Source organism: Stigmatopora argus, chromosome 11 (assembly GCF_051989625.1).
Source record: "Stigmatopora argus isolate UIUO_Sarg chromosome 11, RoL_Sarg_1.0, whole genome shotgun sequence".
NCBI lineage: Eukaryota > Metazoa > Chordata > Actinopteri > Syngnathiformes > Syngnathidae > Stigmatopora > Stigmatopora argus.
In genome coordinates, this window is record NC_135397.1 from 1,101,625 (window position 1) to 1,121,087 (window position 19,463).

Consider the following 19,463-nt stretch of genomic DNA (forward strand, 5'->3'; position numbering starts at 1 on the left):
ATATATATATATATATATATATATATATATATATATATATATATATATATACGGTATATATATATATATAAATATATATTTCCCAAATACGGGAAGAAATAAAGTTCTAACCTAAGCTAAACTAACACATGTGTATGTGTATGTGTATGTGTATGTGTATGTGTATGTGTATGTGTATGTGTATGTGTATGTGTATGTGTATGTGTATGTGTATGTGTATGTGTATGTGTATGTGTATGTGTATGTGTATGTGTATGTGTATGTGTATGTGTATGTGTATGTGTATGTGTATGTGTATGTGTATGTGTATGTGTATGTGTATGTGTATGTGTATGTGTATGTGTATGTGTATGTGTACAAAGGCACATACATAGGTGAAAAAGTTGAATGGCCGTACGGGGGTTGGTTGGGCCGCTGTGGGAGGGAGGGAGGGAGGGTAGAGAGCAGCTTTCCGTTCAAGTCATCCAGCAGCCACCGAGCTGAGCTGACTGACAAACTTGAAGCGACGGGGGTTGTGCTGAAATGAGATGCACCTGACGCCAATCCACTGATTGCACTCGCAGGACACTAGTATTGCGGAAAGGCTTGCTCTTTATGAAAGCCTACATTTAGTGGAATCGTTTGAAATGAAAGCCCAGTCTTATGGGATGCTAGGCCTTTATACCAAATCAAAAGCCTTTATTGTCATCATACACAGCTGTGTATATAACAAAATAGGTGAAATATTCATCAGGGTGCTCTTAAATGGGTGAAAATGGTCAAAAGTTTGCACTTTGAAGGCCCACGTTTGAAATAGGTCAAAAAAAAAAATCTTAAATTGGCTCTTGACAGTTGATACCAGACAGGGGTGGCTTTGCAAAGGTGACAAAGGCACATACATAGGTGGAAAAAGTTGAATGGCCGTACGGGGGTTGGTTGGGCCGCTGTGGGAGGGAGGGGAGGTGCTCGAGCAGCTTTTGCTTTTGCTCAAGTCATCCAGCAGCGACCGACAGAGCTGACTCGGACTCAGTTGAAACAACGGGGGTTGGGCTCCGACAAGCACCTGACGCCAATTCACTGATTGCACTCGCAGGACACTAGTATTGTGGAAAAGCTTGTTCTTTATGAAAGCCTACATTTTGTGGAATCATTTGAAATGAAAGCCCAGTCTTATGGGATGCTAGGCCTTTATATCAAATCAAAAGCCTTTATTGTCATCATACACAGCTGTGTATATAACAAAATAGGTGAAATATTCATCTGGGTGCTCTTAAATGGGTGAAAATGGTCAAAAGTTTGCACTTTGAAGGCCCACGTTTGAAATAGGTCCAAAAAAAAGTCTTAAATTGGCTCTTGACAGTTGATACCAGACAGGGGTGGCTTTGCAAAGGTGACAAAGGCACATACATAGGTGGAAAAAGTTGAATGGCCGTACGGGGGTTGGTTGGGTCGCTGTGGGAGGGAGGGGAGGTGCTCGAGCAGCTTTTGCTTTTGCTCAAGTCATCCAGCAGCGACTGAGCTGACTCGGACTCAGTTGAACCAGTGGGGGTTGGCCAACGAGAAGCACCTGACGCCAATTCACTGATTGCACTCGCAGGACACTAGTATTGTGGAAAGCTTTGCTCTGTCCAGGTTGAAACCAAAGCACTCACTTTTGCCCTTTTTTTTTTGAATTTTGCCCAGCCCTGTTAAATAAATGCCTAGTCTTATGGGATGCTTTGTCATCCTTCATATGTCCAACGCTTCAATTTCTTCGAGGCGCTCACTCGCTCTTCAATGGTCCAACGTTTGAAATAGTGCCAAAAAAAGTGTTGAAGTGGCTGCTTTGTGTTCTCCAAGTCATTCAGCAAAGACATAGCTGACAAAGTTGAATCAACGGGGGTTGGGTCGGTGTCGGTGGGGAGGGAGGGAGCAGCTTTTCGTTCAAGCCGTTTTAGCAGCGACCGACTGAGCTGACTGACAAACTTGAAGCGACGGGGGTTGGGCTGCGACAAGCACCTGACGCCAATCCACTGATTGCACTCGCAGGACACTAGTATTGTGGAAAGGCTTGCTCTTTATGAAAGCCTACATTTTGTGGAATGGTTTGAAATGAAAGCCTAGTCTTATGGGATGCGACGCCTTTATATCAAATCAAAAGCCTTTATTGTCATCATACACAGCTGTGTATATAACGAAATGGGTGAAATATCATTCAACAAAGGTGCTCTTAAATGAGTCCAAATGGTCCAAAGTCTGCGCTTTGATGGCCAACGTTTTCAATAGGTCCAGAAAAAGTCTTGGACTGGCTCTTGACAGTTTACACCAGGCAGGCAGGGGTGGCTTTGCAAAGGTGACAAAGGCACATACATAGGTGGAAAAAGTTGAATGGCCGTACGGGGGTTGGTTGGGCCGCTGTGGGAGGGAGGGAGGGAGGGAGGGAGGGGAGAGCGCAGCTTTCCGTTCAAGTCATCCACCAGCCACCGAGCTGAGCTGACTGACAAACTTGAAGCGACGGGGGTTGTGCTGAAATGAGATGCACCTGACGCCAATCCACTGATTGCACTCGCAGGACACTAGTATTGCGGAAAGGCTTGCTCTTTATGAAAGCCTACATTTTGTGGAATCGTTTGAAATGAAAGCCCAGTCTTATGGGATGCTAGGCCTTTATATCAAATCAAAAGCCTTTATTGTCATCATACACAGCTGTGTATATAACAAAATAGGTGAAATATTCATCAGGGTGCTCTTAAATGGGTGAAAATGGTCAAAAGTTTGCACTTTGAAGGCCCACGTTTGAAATAGGTCAAAAAAAAAATCTTAAATTGGCTCTTGACAGTTTACACCAGGCAGGGGTGGCTTTGCAAAGGTGACAAAGGCACATACATAGGTGGAAAAAGTTGAATGGACGGGGGTTGGTTGGGCCGCTGTGGGAGGGAGGGGAGATGCTCGAGCAGCTTTTGCTTTTGCTCAAGTCATCCAGCAGCGACTGAGCTGACAAACTTTGAACCAGTGGGGGTTGGGCAAGAGAAGCAGCTGACGCCAATTCACTGATTGCACTCGCAGGACACTAGTATTGTGGAAAGCTTTGCTCTGTCCAGGTTGAAACCAAAGCACTCACTTTTGCCCTTTTTTTTTTTTTAAATTTTGCCCAGCCCTGTTAAATAAATGCCTAGTCTTATGGGATGCTTTGTCATCCTTCATATGTCCAACGCTTCAATTTCTTCGAGGCGCTCGCTCGCTCTTCAATGGTCAAATGTTTGAAATAGGTCCAAAAAAAGTGTTGAACTGGCTGCTTTGTGTTCTCCAAGTCATTCAGCAAAGACATAGCTGACAAAGTTGAATCAACGGGGGTTGGGTCGGTGTCGGTGGGGAGGGAGGGAGCAGCTTTTCGTTCAAGCCGTTCAGCAGCCACCGACTGAGCTGACAAACTTGAAGCAACGAGGGTTGGGCAAGAGAAGCACCTGACGCCAATCCACTGATTGCACTTGCAGGACATATAGTATTGTGGAAAGTTTGCTCTGTCCAGGTTGAAACCAAAGCACTCACTTTTGCCCTTTATTTTGAATTTTGCCCAGCCCTGTGAAATAAATGCCTACTATGAAGACCCGAATAATCGTATGCCTACGATTATTTTTTCAACTCAAATGTTCGCATGCCTACGATTCTTATTCGGGTGCCTTTCCACTCCCTACTATTATTCCAGTGCCTACTATTATTCGTGTCTTCATAGTATATATATATATATATATATATATATATATATATATATATATATATATATATATATATATATATATATATATATATGTATATATATATATATATATATGTATATATATATATATATATATATATATATATATATGTATATATATATTTATATATATATATGTATATATATATATATATATATGTATATATATATGTATATATATATGTATATATATATATATATGTATATATGTATATATATATGTATATATATATATATATATATATATATATATATATATATATATATATATATATATATGTATATATATATATATGTGTATATATATATATATATATATATATATATATATATATATATATATATGTGTATATATATATATATATATATATATATATATATATATATATATATATATATATATATATATATATATATATATATATATATATAATGATTTCAATGTTTGCGTTAACCGTTTTTCCATTTGCCGAGCCGCTTCCGCTCACGGGGATGCTGGAGTCGATCCCGGAGAACTGTGGATAGTAGGCGGGGTACGCCCTGATTTGGTTGACAGCCAATAGCAGGGCGCAATGAAGAGAAATTGAATTGAATTCAAGGCTTTTATTGTCATTATACAAGTCGAATGAGATATAAAGCTTCAAATACAACAAACAAATAATCAATAAAGGATAACAACAAATAATAAATTAGTAGTGAAGTGGCACAAATAACAACAACAGCAACATAATAACCATTCCGAGTGATTGGTCAGCCTAGCGTGGGGTATTGGGAGGAAACAGGGCACTCGGAGAAAACCTACACAGACACGGGGAGGCAGACTGTAGTTACTCATGACTTATTTTTTGAACCAAATGTATCATTTTGAAGTAGCGTAACATTTTTGTCTTCTATTTGTCGTACCCTGAATTTATTCTTGAAACACGGGGAGAAATAATCACAATAGTGATTCTTTGTTGCCTCTTCAATCCAACTTTACTGGTATGAAGAAAATGTCCCGTGTTGGTCAAGCTATTTGCATAAGGCATCAATAATCGAATACCGATATATACACTTTAACATGTCACACTTGCTATGTGGATCAAGGCATCACTAATCGAATACCGATATACATCCAATCCAAATGAGTTGTACATACCCAACATGCGATCGTGGATAAATTAAACACTTTAACATGTTTAATTACACCCAAAATGTAGTTATTTGACACGGATTTCGATCTTCTCTCCTCAGACGTATTTCAACGACAACATCCTCACGCTGATAAGGACGCTGGTGACGGGGGGGGCCACGCCCGAGCTAGAGGCCCTGCTGGCCGAGGAGAACGCCCTGCGGGGGGGCTACAGCACGCCGCAGACGCTGGCCAACAGAGACCGCTGTCGCGTGGCCCAGCTGGCCCTCTACGACGGGCCCTTCGCCGACTTGGGGGTGAGGTGACGCCTTTAGCTTTAGCCGCTAGCCGGCGGCGCGCACATGGCTACCGCACCAACGTTCCCATTTAGGTTGGAGACGTGACGTCATCTCTAACGCCCGCCCCCTTTTTCTTGCGCCGCTACCAGGACGGCGGCTGCTACGGGGATCTGTTCTGCAAAGCGTTGAAGACGTACAACATGCTATGTTTTGGAATCTACCGATTGAGAGACGCTCATCTGAGCTCACCCAGCCAGTGTACAAAACGGTAAAATAGATTCCGACTCAGTGGGTTTATTTAGCAAAGTAGTTTGGACAAAGTTTTTCTGAAATTGAGAGTTTTTTAATGTGGATTGAGAAAAAAATAGAAGCAAGTGGACATGGATTAGGCGTGTTGACTGCTGTTTTCCTTTGAGTGGCAGGGTACTCGGACGTTTGGTTGCCTGGACGTTTGGTTGCCTGGACGTTTGGTCGCCGGACGTTTGGTCGCCGGACGTTTGGTCGCCGGACGTTTGGTCGCCCGGACGTTTGGTCGCCCGGACGTTTGGTCGCCGGACGTTTGGTCGCGTGACGTTTGGTCGCCGGACGTTTGGTCGCTGGACGTTTGGTCGCCGGACGTTTGACAACATGACAGAGAGTTTACTGTTGAAACCAGCTATCAAAATTATATTCATGAGAGTTTTAATATGTAAATATCTACTGTTGAAACCAGCTCTCAAAATTATATTTATGAGAGAGTTTTAATATCTAAATATCTACTGTTGAAACCAGCTCTCAAAATAATATTTATGAGAGAGTTTTAATATCTAAATATCTACTGTTGAAACCAGCTCTCAAAATTATATTTGTGACAGAGAGAGTTTTAATATCTAAATATCTGCTGTTGAAACCAGCTCTCAAAATTATATTCACCCGGGCGACCAAACGTCCAGTCACGGAGTCACACTTCCCCTTTACTTTCCAGTACATCATGAGTTTCCACTATGCAGAGGCCTACCGTTACATAAATCATTTTAATGTACGATTGCAATAATTTTCAATCTTTGTGAGGCCTGGTTATTTATTTTCCAATCCTCTTTGACAAGATTCTAACCTGGAATTAGTGTGACTTGAAGTGTAACACGTCTAACTTGGTTTTCCCCTTAGATACGTGATCACCAACCCGCCGTACGAGTTTGAGCTGGTGCCCAGCGACTTGATCTTCTGCCTGATGCAGTTCGACCACAACGCGGGCCAGTCTCGGACCAGCTTGTCCCACTCGTCCCACTCCTCTCATTCCTCCAGCAAGAAGAGCTCGTCCGTCCACTCCGTCCAGGCGTCCAACCGGCAGAACCGCAGCAGTAAAACCCGGGAAGCCCGAGACAAACTGAAGTAAGTCCGATTGACGGAAGAGCACGTCCGTGCATGCCAAAGTCGCTTCCTTGCTCGTGCTTTTTCTTCGCCATCATCGTTCGCCGAACTCGGTCGACAAAGTTGGTGTGTAGACTTGCGGTGTGGAGACTTTTTTCCAAAAACACCCTCTTGTCAGGGAAACTGCGATTGGAAAAGAGACGAAAATAGAAAAGCTACACATTGACTGTTGTTGACGACGATTTTGTCCCTCATTAAGCACAAATAATAACATCATTTGTTTTGTGTAGTTGTGTGAGTGATTGGCGCGTCGGTCCCACAGTTCTGGGGTCCTGGGTTCGATCCCAGGTTGGTCCTCCTGTGTGGAGTTTGCGTGTTCTCCCCTGGCTTGGCTTGCGTGGGTTTTCTCCGGGTACTCCGCTTTCCTCCCACATTACAAAAAAAACATGCATGCTGGGCTAGCTAGCTGGCTAAACAGTCTAAATAGCCTAACCCTAGCTATGATTGCTTGTCCTTTGTCTCTTCGTGCCCTGTGATTGGCTGGCCACCAAATTTAGGATCAGCTGGGATAGACTCCAGCACCCCCTGCAACCCTTGTGATGATAAGTAGTTCAGATATTGCCATGTCGAGAGTGGACATTTTAGCTGATGTTGACTCATTAAAATGAGTACTTTGTCAGCCTTCACCTCCCTGCCAGCCCTCCCAGTCAATATGGATGGGTCGTCTAATGAAGTCAATGAGTTAATACTTTTCAAAAAGCCTGATTCGGATCGTCTTTTCATGTTGCCGGGGCGGGGGTGCAATACCTTAGGTGTTGCCGTAAATGTCATCCCACACGAGCTGTGTCTGACATTTTGTTGTTGACGGTGCATCTGCTTCAATGCATGCTAGCTAGCAGTCACTTCTTCCTGATTTTTTATTAGCCATCATAGTTTGCCCCGTATGCCAAATATGTATTGACATCCAGGGACCACTAGGGCAATGCTGAAAAGGAAAATAGAAAAAAAAACTGTGGTAAAGTCCAAATGGAAAAAGAAAGGGGAACTCTCACGAGAATCGTTTCATTTGAACTATACAGAAATGGTTTGTTTATTAACATGATTGAAAGTGAATACTTTTAGGAATGTGGTAATGGATTGGAATACATTTTTAAAGGTAAAAACAAACAAATGTGATCATTTCCTAAGGAAAGAAAGCACGATCTTAAAAGGCTAATATAATTTAATGAAAATCTATACATAGTGTAAATTTTAAAGTGCTGTTTTGTGTTAATATTCTGTTTATTTTAAAAACAAAATCAGAAGGCTGTCATTGGTTGGTTACTTTACCCAATATTTTTCAAGTGGAAAAAATAACAATGACATCTTTTAAATCAAAAGCTAGTGTAAAAGTCACATAATGAGACCAAGACTTAAAGATCTGTTTTGAGAAAAATCTAGAAAATATATTCTATGAAAAAACACATAAAAATATATATTTGCTTCAATAATTTGAAAAAATAATAATAATACTTAATTTAATTTGTGACCTTCTATTTTCCATGTTGGGTAAACTTTATTCTTGTGAGACTTCCCTTCACACTTGTAGTATTTTCCTTCTCAGGCTGACGGCCCTGGTGTTCCTAGTAAAAATAAGCATACACGCACGTTAGTACGCAAACATATAATAATAAAGCATGCACTTTAATCTGAGCCATTGCTAAGCCCTTAAAGTGAACCAATGATGTGACTTAACTTCACTATTTTCTTTTTTTAGCCTGTAAAAAACGTACTTACTTACAGTAGATTACTCACCTCTCTTTCTGAAGCGCAACAAGGATGAATAGAATGAGCTCAGGTACGCAAGTTAAGCATTTTGCATGACGAGGCCAGTCATTCCATCGTAACGCCGTTACGATGTGGCCACTTTGGCTTTGATTCCCGACCTTGCCTTGAACGCAAACGCAAATGCCGCACCTTCCGCTCCTTTCGCCTCATCATCCCTCGCATGTTTTTTTTTCTTCTTCAAACTCTCCCGACGACGACGACGACTTTGTGCCATTTGCTGCCGCATCTTCTCGCCATTCCGAGACGCTTTGCATTGTGTTTGCGGGCCTTTTTTCCGCCGGCATGTATGTAGGTCACATCGATTTTCTGGGAAAAAAAAGGGGCGGGGGGTAAAAGTGTGTCCGTGGGTCACGCCTCCCACTTCATGAGCGTGACCGATGCCAGGCTTAAATTGGAGGGGAACGGCGTAGCTCCTACTAAAGCGCTCGGAGGGGCGATTGGCAGACGTCTCGCTCCACCGCCGGCGTCACTCGGAAACGTAGCCGTGGCGGCTACGAAACACGGACGGGCAACTTTTAATGCGACGGATGAATTTTGGCGCATGCGACGCACGTCGCTTGGCTCCAAAGTTGAAATGAGATTTTTCCACTGACCTTAGGGCAAAGTGGAGAAAGCTCAAGCGCCCTCAAAAGTGCTTTGAACTTGATCACCCCTGTTCCTATTTTTTTTTTTTTTATCAATGTCGTATATATGCTGCCACGGTTTTGGAATTCTAATAAAATGAGATTATTTTTTATCGATCCCTCAGAATTTCAGATGTTGCTGCAAAATGGCTGAGTCTTTACTTGCTCATGTCCGCCAACGTGCACTTCAAAATTTGCATTTTTGTTCTAGTATGGTGTTCCAAAATGTTTGACCTCATTTTGTGGGCTAATAATTTTGACAATTTTCCTTGGAATGACCTCAAATTTTAGCAGCCTGTGTAGAAACGTTTCAAGTTTTTGTGTGCAATGTTTGGTATTTCTATCTTTTCGGGTTAAGAAATGCTGTTCACTTAAAAAGAAAAGACACACTTCCTCACAGATTTTGCAAAGAAGACACCAACTAAAAAACAAATTAGGACCAAAAATGTCCAGAAAAAAGCTGATTATTGCATACCTAAATTGCCAGGACGGGGTTTCTGCAAAATGCCTTTTCTTTTGAAGTGAATGGCATTTCTTAACCTGAAAAGATAGAAATGCCAAATGTTACACCAAAAAACTTGAAATGTATCTACACAAGCTGTGAACATTTTCGGTGATTCCAACAAAAATGGGCCTACAAAATGGGGTCAAACATTTTGGAATACCCTGTATGATTCAAATTTCCTTCCAAACGGCGGCCCCCTGCGATAAAACAAAAATCTAAATCGGAGATTAATCCGATCATTTAATACTCCCCGATCACAAAACTAGGAGGCAAAAATTACCACCATTAGAAAATTGGTATACAGCACCAAGACAAGGACAATGAGCACATTACCAATTCGTCTTCATGGAAAAATGAAGCGATATGCCCATTTGAAATACTATTGAAAATCAATACAGAAACGAACGAGCTCTGTATTGCAAATTAGATTCCGATAAAAGCAACAATTGTACTTAGCTTCATCCAGTCTGTCTCATTTCGTGCCATTCCCATCAAACCCTCCACGATTCATCGAGTTAGAAAATTCCAGTAAAAACCTAAGCCTCGATAGAAGACAATTTTTGCGCCAAGTCACCAAATTAGCTCTACCGTGCCGCCATTCTTCTCCCAACTCAACTCCCCTCCCTGTTTCTGTCCTTGTCTCCAGAAAAGAAATGGTTTACAGATGAATCGGACAAAGCCTACCCGCGCAACATCCAGATCAAGCCCATGAGCACTCACATGGCCAACCAAGTCAACCAGTACAAATCCACCAGTAATCTGATTCCACCCATCCGAGAGGTCGAAGACGAATGCTGAAGCGCCTTTCCAGTTCTCGCCGGCTCCCCCTTGGCCATTTTTGGCGTGCCGCCGACCACCCCGAAAGGACGCCAGGACCGAACAGGACCCCCAACCGGACGGGAAACCCAACCGAACAGGGAACCCCAACCGGACCTGCTATGTGTATAACCTTTAATGTTCCTTCCATGCTCTTTGGACATTCTTTTATTTATTGATGTATCCACAGAGATGTACATATGACAATCAACGGACACACTGTACAGCCCCCCTCTGGCCCCCCCCCAGCACTTTTTCTGGAGGTTATTATTTGAAGAATGGTCAAGATGGCGTCAAAGTACTTCCTACGATGCTTTGCAATAGTTCACTAAAGCAACATACTAAAGACTGACCGCTAACGGGAGGACGAGACCGGCAAACGATATCCCTCCCCGCCGGATCCGACTCTTCCTCTGGCCAGCTGGGCTCGTGGTTCTCCATCTCGTGTACTTCTGTTCTATTTGCACTAAAACGAGGGGGGGTCTCGGAGGAGAGAGGTTGGGAAAAGAAGCCTAGCGGGTTCGGCTAGAAGAGCTAGCGATCGGAACGCCGATCGGGGAAATGGTCGCATCCTGACCTGAAACTCGACCGCGTTTGAGTATAGGAGAATCACGACTACCTGGAATGAAGAAATGCCACGCATCGCGTAAAAGTGGGCGCAACAAAAGGGTCCTCCTCAGACCGCAAGAGACCACCTGGCACAGAATTGGTAGAAAAAGTGCTTGGATCTTCTCTACCATTGGCTGTCCATCACCTCAACTCAAGCAAACCAATCGTTTTGAAAAGAAAGAAGCCCAAAACGAAGTTCTCAGTAGTCAAGCTGCTCCAAAAGCTCAAACGTGGTCGGCAACGGGAAGGATGGCGACGTCCAAAATGTCCGACTTTGCCGAGAAATCCAGGCGCAAAAAAAAAAAAAAACAAGAAGAACCTGAGACGAGCACATGCTAGTTAGGCTTCCCCCTCTACATCTATGCTTTATCAAATAGTATTTTTTTAATTAAGTCAGCTCGCCCGCCACCTGAACCCGAAGCTTAGCTGGACGATTAAGCTGAATTTAAGAAAAAAATAACGAACGCACGGTTCAGAGTTCTACTATAGAGAGAAATATATATCTAGCAAAGTTGTAATAATAGATGATAAAGTGGCTTCCTGCGACGGAATGACCTTATTGTGTGTTTGACCTAAATTAGGTCCCGAGCGTGAAGACGGTCAGGGCGGGGCGGCGCACACCGTTGCGGTGTGACCGTGTTTTTTGTTTTTCCTTTTTAACAAAAAAAAGAATCATTTGTTTTGTTTTTAAACTGAGAGAGAAACGTCTCTCGTCCGTAGGCTGTAAACGAAGTCCTTTGTGGAAAAGAACATGATGTCGTGCTGTCGGTGTTTGTGTAAACTCAACCCCGTTTTTTTTTTTCAAGGTATTTTCACGGTGTAGACGTGCGCGCGTTCCTTTAATCAGAGCTAAAAAAAATAATAATAAGCACGCCGGAAAAGCTTTAATGTCCGTTTAATTCATGGCTGTGGTGCAAACTATAGCGGAGCCTCATGCGCATTGTCCTCAAGTGAACTTTGAACTGTGATAACGTGGTCGTCACACTCGTAGCGAATAGATTTCACCGAGAATAAAAAAGAAAATGTAAGAACGACAACTTGGGATACAGATACAGTAATGCCTCGCTACTTAGCGTTAGCCAAATCGCAAAGTTTATGGTGTTGGAATTGTAAGAAAAACATAAAAATGGGGAAAAAAAGCTAAGTCACAATTGGAGATTTTTTCCACTGGTCGCTAAAGGGGGCGTGTCTATCTTTGTGGGTTAAATAAGATGGTGTTAAAAGTCCAAATGTATTATGAATCTACATTTTGGTTAATAGCAGGTGTTTGGGAGTTAAATAATAGGATAGAAATGTATTTAAAAGTCCAAATATACTTTTAATCCGCATTGTGCTTATTTGCAGGTCTTGGAACCAAACAACCGCAATAAACGAGGTATTACTGTATTTCTAAAAAGATTCACAACAGTGGCGTTCAATGGAAATTGGGTTTCAAATAACGAACTAACGATAGGAAGGTAGCACCAACTGAGAGAACATCCCGCATTTTTATGACCCTGACATTCCATTTTTAATTTTGCTGTCTCATTTGTTTACAGAATCCCCGAAACGCAGTGACGGACTCGCTTTTAACCAAACGGCATCGACGACTGCGATATTTGTCGGGACTTTGGATTATGTTTTTTTCTTGGGGTGGGGGTCGGGCTTTCTTTTTGTGCGTTTCCTGTCCGCGTTTTGCATCGTATACCTCGACGAATTTCGTTTTTAGTCTGTTTTTTGAAGTGCCATGACGAGTCGTGGTCGGGCATCCTTCGGTCATTGGCAATTTGGTTCATTGTGATTATAATTTTTTGGTAGTGACGTCATAGCGCCGGCGTGGAGAACATCCAAGCCGTCAGTTTCTCCACGCCGGTTCCACGCCAGGTGGTGCTTGAAAGGTCAAGAGGAGGACCCCCGCGAAGCCCCACAACTCGCGACAAGTGGCAATTGGGCGGAACCGTACAGGTGACTGAAGGATGCTTAACCAATCATCTAGCGCGCGCCGTGCGTCTTTTTGCTGTTAAGGAATGGATAGAGTAACATATGTGTACAAGGTATCCTGATATAAAATATCATACGGAGACTCGAGGTGGGTCTCAAGTCTTAAGCAATGCATTGAAAATGGCATTTTGGGGGGTGTTCTTTTCGTCAGTCAAAGGCTGATTTGGGGAAAATTGGGAGTTTGGCGTCGTTGTCGTCGTCGCTTTGTTTTCGGATGACTTGTAGACATGATGGATTATTTTGATGGTGCTGAGTTGATCTACCTGACTCTGTCAAATATAATCTGCTGATAAATATACTGTCTTGTACAAAATGTTTGTACATAAATTGTACATGGTTTCTTTTTGTATTTTTCTCAAATTAAAATGGATGTATTTGTGTTCTAAACCAGAATGACTGTTTTCTGTTTTTTTTTATCTTACAGCCCATGACATGCAGTAATATACAAGTCTTGAATATAATAATTTTAATGTAGTATCATGATATTTCAAATTTGACCATCAAGAGCACAAATCACAACAATAAATAATAAATAACTAATCAGTAAAGAAGTCCTTGGCAAAAAGTATTATAAGTAATGAACCACATCAGTGGGGAAGTGCAGAAATAACAAACAAACACATACATGAACAAGAAATATCTAAATAAATATGCAAACTAGTAATTTAATTTTTGGAGAAGAAAATTATCAATATTGGAAAAAGTCTAAATTATTTTGTCACGTAGTATTTCTTATTAATGAAATAAAAGTTCTAATAAATACAACTTTTATTTGTTTTTGTTGGTGAGTTGGACCCTGCCAGTGTGTCTGCGCATGCGTAGCATGTCGTGTATTTTCAATCATTCTACAAGAAACGGGACGTTTCGTGCAGGTTTTGTGTCACATGTTGATGACGTCGACGTGACGTAGACGCGTATCCCCACCCTGAAAGTCACATGACCTCCTTTCCCCGCCACTTTCCGTTCACATGATTGGGTGTGCAATTAGAATAGGAGTGTTTCTACCCTTTGGCATCGCGTGTCAGTTATCGAAGTAAGTTTCGAGCACTCCTTGCTTGACATTCGAGCTCCATGGACCAACCAACCAACTAACTTGTCCTTGGCAACTCACTCGCTGATGGCACCTTTTTGAAACTCCGGTCGAGGTATGTTTGAATTTTGTGTTGCTTTTTCTGAACTTGTATTCGTCTGCACAAGCTAATGCTAAGGTAAGAGGTAAGAATGGTGGACGTGTTCCAACTCCACTTTCAATGTCTTCCGAATCTTATTTTTGTCGCGTTAAATTCGATCGTCCTACTTGTTCAAGTCTGTAAAACAATTTCGTGTATACTATTAGCCGTTGAGTTAGTTTTAAGATGCCTTGCGTGTTTTTAGGCAAGGAATGTCTAGTTTGAGGGATTCATCGAATGGATCGTTGGCGCAAAATCTAACTGATTTCGGTCAACTTTTAGTTTATATATATAGGTATGACTATTTTCCTTAGGATCTTGGTAAGAAAGGTATTCTCTATCAAGTGAAGTATAGTAGCAGGATTTGAACATGGATGAGTTTAATTTGTAGTTTAAGAGTGTCGTCCAAAAAGGAAATCGGCAATAGTTTGTCGACCAAAATAAATAAAGTAATCCCTATCATCGAGGATTGTCCAAAAATATTTAATGAAAATCGTTCAAAATTGACAGCGCTCTAAATCCAATGGACATTGAGTGCTGACTGGCACAAAAATTGGTTTAAGATAAGTGTGCCATGGGTTTAATCTTGTGGTAGTCAAATGCATTTAGTGGTAAAGATTTGGTTTCCATAGTTGATCATGTTGTGAGTGTCAGTATTGAAAATGGAGGTCATTCACCCAATGTTTGTGTTCCTTTTTAACTAGGTGTAACCTGTCTTCTTTGGATCACCTTCAGGACCTTGACCCACTTTGACAAGTTACTAAGTATCCTATTTTGTTTTAAGGTAATGTTGATTTATAATTTGTAGTTTAACCTAGTTGTGAAATCTCTCTTTTGTAATGAGGAAGAATCCAATCTTTTTTAGAGGACTGTCAATCAACCCAAAAGGCTTATTTCCCTAATTTGAATTGATAGTGTTAAATTTAAAGTTTAGTCATGGGTGAGGGTGAGCCAGCTTGCCCGGTCGCTAACGATGGCCAATTTAAATAATGAACAGTGCAAATTATTGCTCTAGGTCCAAAAGTATGTGAGAATGGACTTGCTCAGAATTCCCCCTAATCTTGTTTTCTGTTTTCCTCACCTAGGACTGACTTTTGAGTTGCAGATGACACTTTGTTCCACTCAGATTCTACTTGAACAAGTTAAGTATAATATTTTCTTTGCTTTTTGTCCCAGATGACACTTTGTGTCATCTGGTGGATAAAGACAGGTTGTATGTCTTGCATTATATCTCTTATGGATGTTGAGGGCACCACTTTTCACTGGGATTTGTATGTCATGCACACCAGAATGTTGCTTGAGTAATGAAATATAGTTATGATCCATATTTGATGATTCTAATGTGGACAAATTCAATCTTTTTCAGAGAGCTGTCCTACAAAAAGGCTCCCTTTTCCAAATTGGAATGGATAATTATCAATTTGGTTTGACTGGTAGAGGGTTAGCCAGCTCTCCCAGTCGCTAACAATGGCCTAATGCAGGGGTAGGGAACCTATGGCTCGGGAGCCACATGTGGCTCTTTTGATGGGTCCATCAGGCTCTTTTGCTAACCTGTGAGCTAAAATATGGAAATTGCTGGTGACAGAACTGAGATATTACATTTAGAACTGCTTTAATCTTCTTCTTTTAGCTGTAATATTCATTTTTTTGCAGTAGACTTCTGGAATGCATCCCCTCATTGATTAGCAACAGCATAAGAATCTTTTTAAAAAATATTCATTTTTTCCACTCTAAGTGTTGCAATTTCCCCCAAAAATAAAAAGGCACTTGTTTACATTTATGTATTTTGACTTTTAAATGCATAGTATGGCTCACAAGGAATAACATAGGAAAATATTAATTGTTTGTGGCTCTCTGTCAATAAAGTTCCCGACCCCTGGCCTAATGGATTGAAAAGAAAGGGCTAAAAAAATTTTAGGAAGACTTGAAACTTCAGAAAGTCGCTGTAATTGTTTATTTCTAACACCCCAATGCTTATTTTTCTTGATCTAGGCATGACCTGATTGGTACAGATGACACTGAGGATGTCAACTTGGATTTTCTTGGAGCAAGTTAAGTCGAATACTTTCATAATGTTGCTGAAAGATTGTGTTAGTATTTGAATTGTGTTATTAAACATAGGTTTTATCCATATTTATTGATTCCAATGAGGAAGAATCCAAAGTCTCTGAGAGCTGTAAAACCAAAAGGCACAGCTAAAAAATTGGAAATGATAGTGCAAAAGGCACACCTAAAAAATAGGAAATGATAATGTTAAATGTTCAAATTTGATTAACTGGGCTGAGGGCTAGCCAGCTTGTCCGGTCGTGTATTTTGGTCTCAAAAATGGCCAAGTTAATTGAAACTAGCCAAAGTTGGTGATTGGTGTTTTTTTTGTTGTGTGTGTGTGAAAGGATGTGTTGCCAAATGGAGATGATTAACCATAAAGAGTTATTTTAGTTTTCACCTATGTATGAGCTTTTTTTGTTACAGATGTTACTTTCTTCCATCTGGTGGACCAAGACAGGTTGTATGTCTTTCATTATATCTCTTATGGATTTCAAGGGCAGAACTTTCACTGGGCTTTTTCTATCACGTGCACCACAACTTTCCTTAAGTTATTGACTGTACAATAACTTCCTTAATGGTATGTGAATGTCTAACCATGTTTGATTTTCTTTATTGGACAGATCATGATCTTCAACTGGATATGAATGTAAATGTTTGGAATCTTGTTCATGTTTAATGATGTTTGTTTTGATATATGTATGTATTATTTGATAGTTTTGGATCCGCAACAGGAGATCGTTGGAAATGTCTAGCCAGGTTCGAGGATGTCTACTTGGATGCTCTTGGAGCAAGTTAAGTAGAATACTTTCATCATGCTGAAAGATAGTGTTAGTAGTTGCAGTGTAATTAAACAATATGTTTCATCCATATTAATTGAAGAATGCAAAATTATGTTGTGGTGTCAAATATGAATGCTCATTTCCCAAATTGGAGATGAAAAATAGAAATTAGAAATCCAATATTACTGGGCGAGGGCTAGCCAGCTCACCCAGGTGTGTATAGTGGGCCAATAAATTGATTTAAGGGTCTAAATAAATATTGTGATGGTTGTTTTTAAATCGATATGATCCACTCCCATCTTCATTTGTGTTTGTATTCATTCCCGTAGGTAAGACCTGTCTGCTGTACATCACCCTCTGGACCTTGAATTACTCGAACAAGTTACTAAGTGTAAATATTTTCCTGAAGGTACTGTTGATTTTTAATTAATGGTGTATTCTTATTGTGAAATATCAAAAATGGTCCTTTTGTAATGAGGAATAATCAATTATTTCTATTTAATTTAGAGAGCTGTCGACCAAAAAGTCTCATTTCCCAAATTTGAATAGATAATGTTGAATTTCAAATTTGGTGGTACTGGGTGAGGGCTAGCCAGCTCACCCGGTCACTAACAATGGTCAATTTAATTTATGAACAGTGCAAATTGCTAGTGGTCCAAAAAATAAGCTTTGATTGTTGTTGCTATGTTTGTATGTGACAAGGGACTACCGTATTTTCACAACTAAAAGTCCAAAAAATTCTCCAAAATAGACAGGGTGTCGTATAATCCATTGCACTTTATATATGGACCAATACTAAAATAGTTATCACGATAAAATAAATCAGTCGATAGGACAACTACGGCAACCAGCCCCCGACTCTACTATTTTCCCGTAGATAAAGTACTGGGCAGTGACTGCTGGGATATAGAGTTCTTAATACACCCACTTCTTCAATACAGTTAGTATGACGGCGAGCACACTAATTTGGTGCTGGCCGTCATTTTGGCTGGATTTACAAAAGAAATCCTGTCGCTAAATGTTGGTGTCAACAGAGCATTCAAAGCTAGACAGTGAACTATGTATATATAATAACTTGGAGCTTGCCGTCATTCCCGCAGGCTTAAGAACTACAACTGCGGGACCCAGCGTTTTGGAAGACTCATTTGGGCAATTATTTATAATTCGGACTCAGAAAACGAGGACTTTGATGGATTTGTGGGTGATGATGACGTGAGTCAGTTGTAAAATGTCTAAATAAAGTACAACCCAACTCAGTTTTGCTTCCGTTGCCTTTTTAAAGCGTGTTTTTAGCGTATCGTGCGCAAGAACTATATTTCCCAGCAGTCACTGCGCACCGGAACCCGGAAAGAAGCTGCTTCCGGTAGCCAGCGCTATTGCGTTTCAATGTTCATCCATATATAATATATTATCCGATTATGAAATGGTGCGTGCTTTGTGGGTCTAAAATACAGAAATAGCACTCGTTACCGACACTGCAACGTAAAATACAATGCGCCAAATAGTCGTGAAAATACGGTAGTTCCGAATTCACCCTAATCTTGTTTTCTGTTTTCTTCACTTAGGCTTGGCCTGTTTGCTGGAGATGACACTTTCTTCCCCCCAGATTCTACTTAAAGCTTACAAATTTAGTCTGTAGTTGGTGTGTAATTAAATATTGGAGTGATCCCTATTTACTCTAATGTGGACGACCTAAATCTTTTTGAGATAATAGTTCAACCAAAAGGCATCTTTTCCAAATTGCAATTGATAATTTTCAAATTGGTTTGACTGGGCGAGGGCTAGCCAGCTCGCCCGGTCACTAATGATGGACAATTTTAATTAATGAATAGTGCAAAAGGATTTGGGTCCAAAAAATGGGATTGTAATTTGTTTGTATGTGACCTTTTTGCAAATGGAGGTGATTCCCCCTCATTTTGTTCTCTTTTCTTCATTTAAGGACTGAGTGGTTTGCTGCAGATGACACACTTTATTCCACCTCGCTTCAACTTTAACAAGTTAAGTCCAAGAGTTTCTTATTGCTGACTGATTAAATGATGTTCCAAGTGTGTCATTAAACAGCAAACAATTCTAATTTGTTAATTCTATGGATGAAGACTCAAAATTGTCTTCCAGAGCTCTAAAACCAAAAGGCTCATTTCCAAAACTAATGAATGTTAATGTTCAAATTGGATAAACTGGGCTGAGGGCTAGCCAGCTCGCCCAGTTGTGTCTTTTGGTCTAAAAAAAATAGCCAAGTTAATTGAAAATAGCCAAACCTGGTGATTGGTGTTTTTTTTTGTTGTGTGAAAGGACCTGTTGCCAAATGGAGCTGATGAACCATAATGTAGTTCATTTTGTTTTCACCCATGTATGAGCTTTTTGTTACAGGTGACACTTTGTTCCATCTGGTGGACCAAGACAGGTTGTATGGTTTTCATTATATCTTTAATGGATTTCAAGGGCGGGACTTTCACTGGGCTTTGTCTATCACGTGCACCACAACATTGCTGAAGTTCTTGTTTTTATCGAATAACCTTGTTAATGTTATGTGGATGTCTAACCCTGTTTGATTTCATTTCTTAGACAGATACTGATCTTCAACTGGATTTGAATGGAAGTGTCTGGAATGTAGGTCATGTGTAATGATAT

The 19,463-nt window shown here is 40.7% G+C and overlaps 1 protein-coding gene and 1 long non-coding RNA gene across 29 annotated transcripts in view; both read left to right on the forward strand.

Moving 5' to 3' along the window:
- Positions 1–13,228, forward strand: part of kcnma1a (potassium large conductance calcium-activated channel, subfamily M, alpha member 1a) — a 140,058-nt gene extending 126,830 nt beyond the window's left edge. For 17 of the 27 annotated variants that reach the window (XM_077613535.1, XM_077613513.1, XM_077613511.1 and 14 more), the window contains 5 exons: positions 4,949–5,143; positions 5,275–5,393; positions 6,272–6,496; positions 8,284–8,312; positions 10,077–13,228. In XM_077613535.1, the coding sequence (XP_077469661.1) occupies positions 4,949–5,143; positions 5,275–5,393; positions 6,272–6,496; positions 8,284–8,312; positions 10,077–10,228 (720 nt within the window). In that variant the 3' untranslated portion in view covers positions 10,229–13,228. Of the gene's footprint in view, positions 1–4,948; positions 5,181–5,274; positions 5,394–6,271; positions 6,497–8,283; positions 8,313–10,076 lie in introns of those variants that run through there. The other 10 variants (XM_077613520.1, XM_077613524.1, XM_077613530.1 and 7 more) reach the window with 2 other exon arrangements.
- A 565-nt stretch (positions 13,229–13,793) lies between these two features.
- LOC144084878 (uncharacterized) lies at positions 13,794–19,463 on the forward strand. Of its 2 annotated transcripts, XR_013303939.1 has the most exons (9): positions 13,794–13,980; positions 14,709–14,788; positions 15,090–15,145; positions 15,997–16,510; positions 16,674–16,699; positions 16,768–16,844; positions 17,162–17,241; positions 18,398–18,474; positions 18,772–19,463. It is a non-coding gene; the product is annotated as an uncharacterized LOC144084878 (long non-coding RNA). The 2 variants fall into 2 exon arrangements; XR_013303940.1 differs by lacking the exon at positions 18,398–18,474.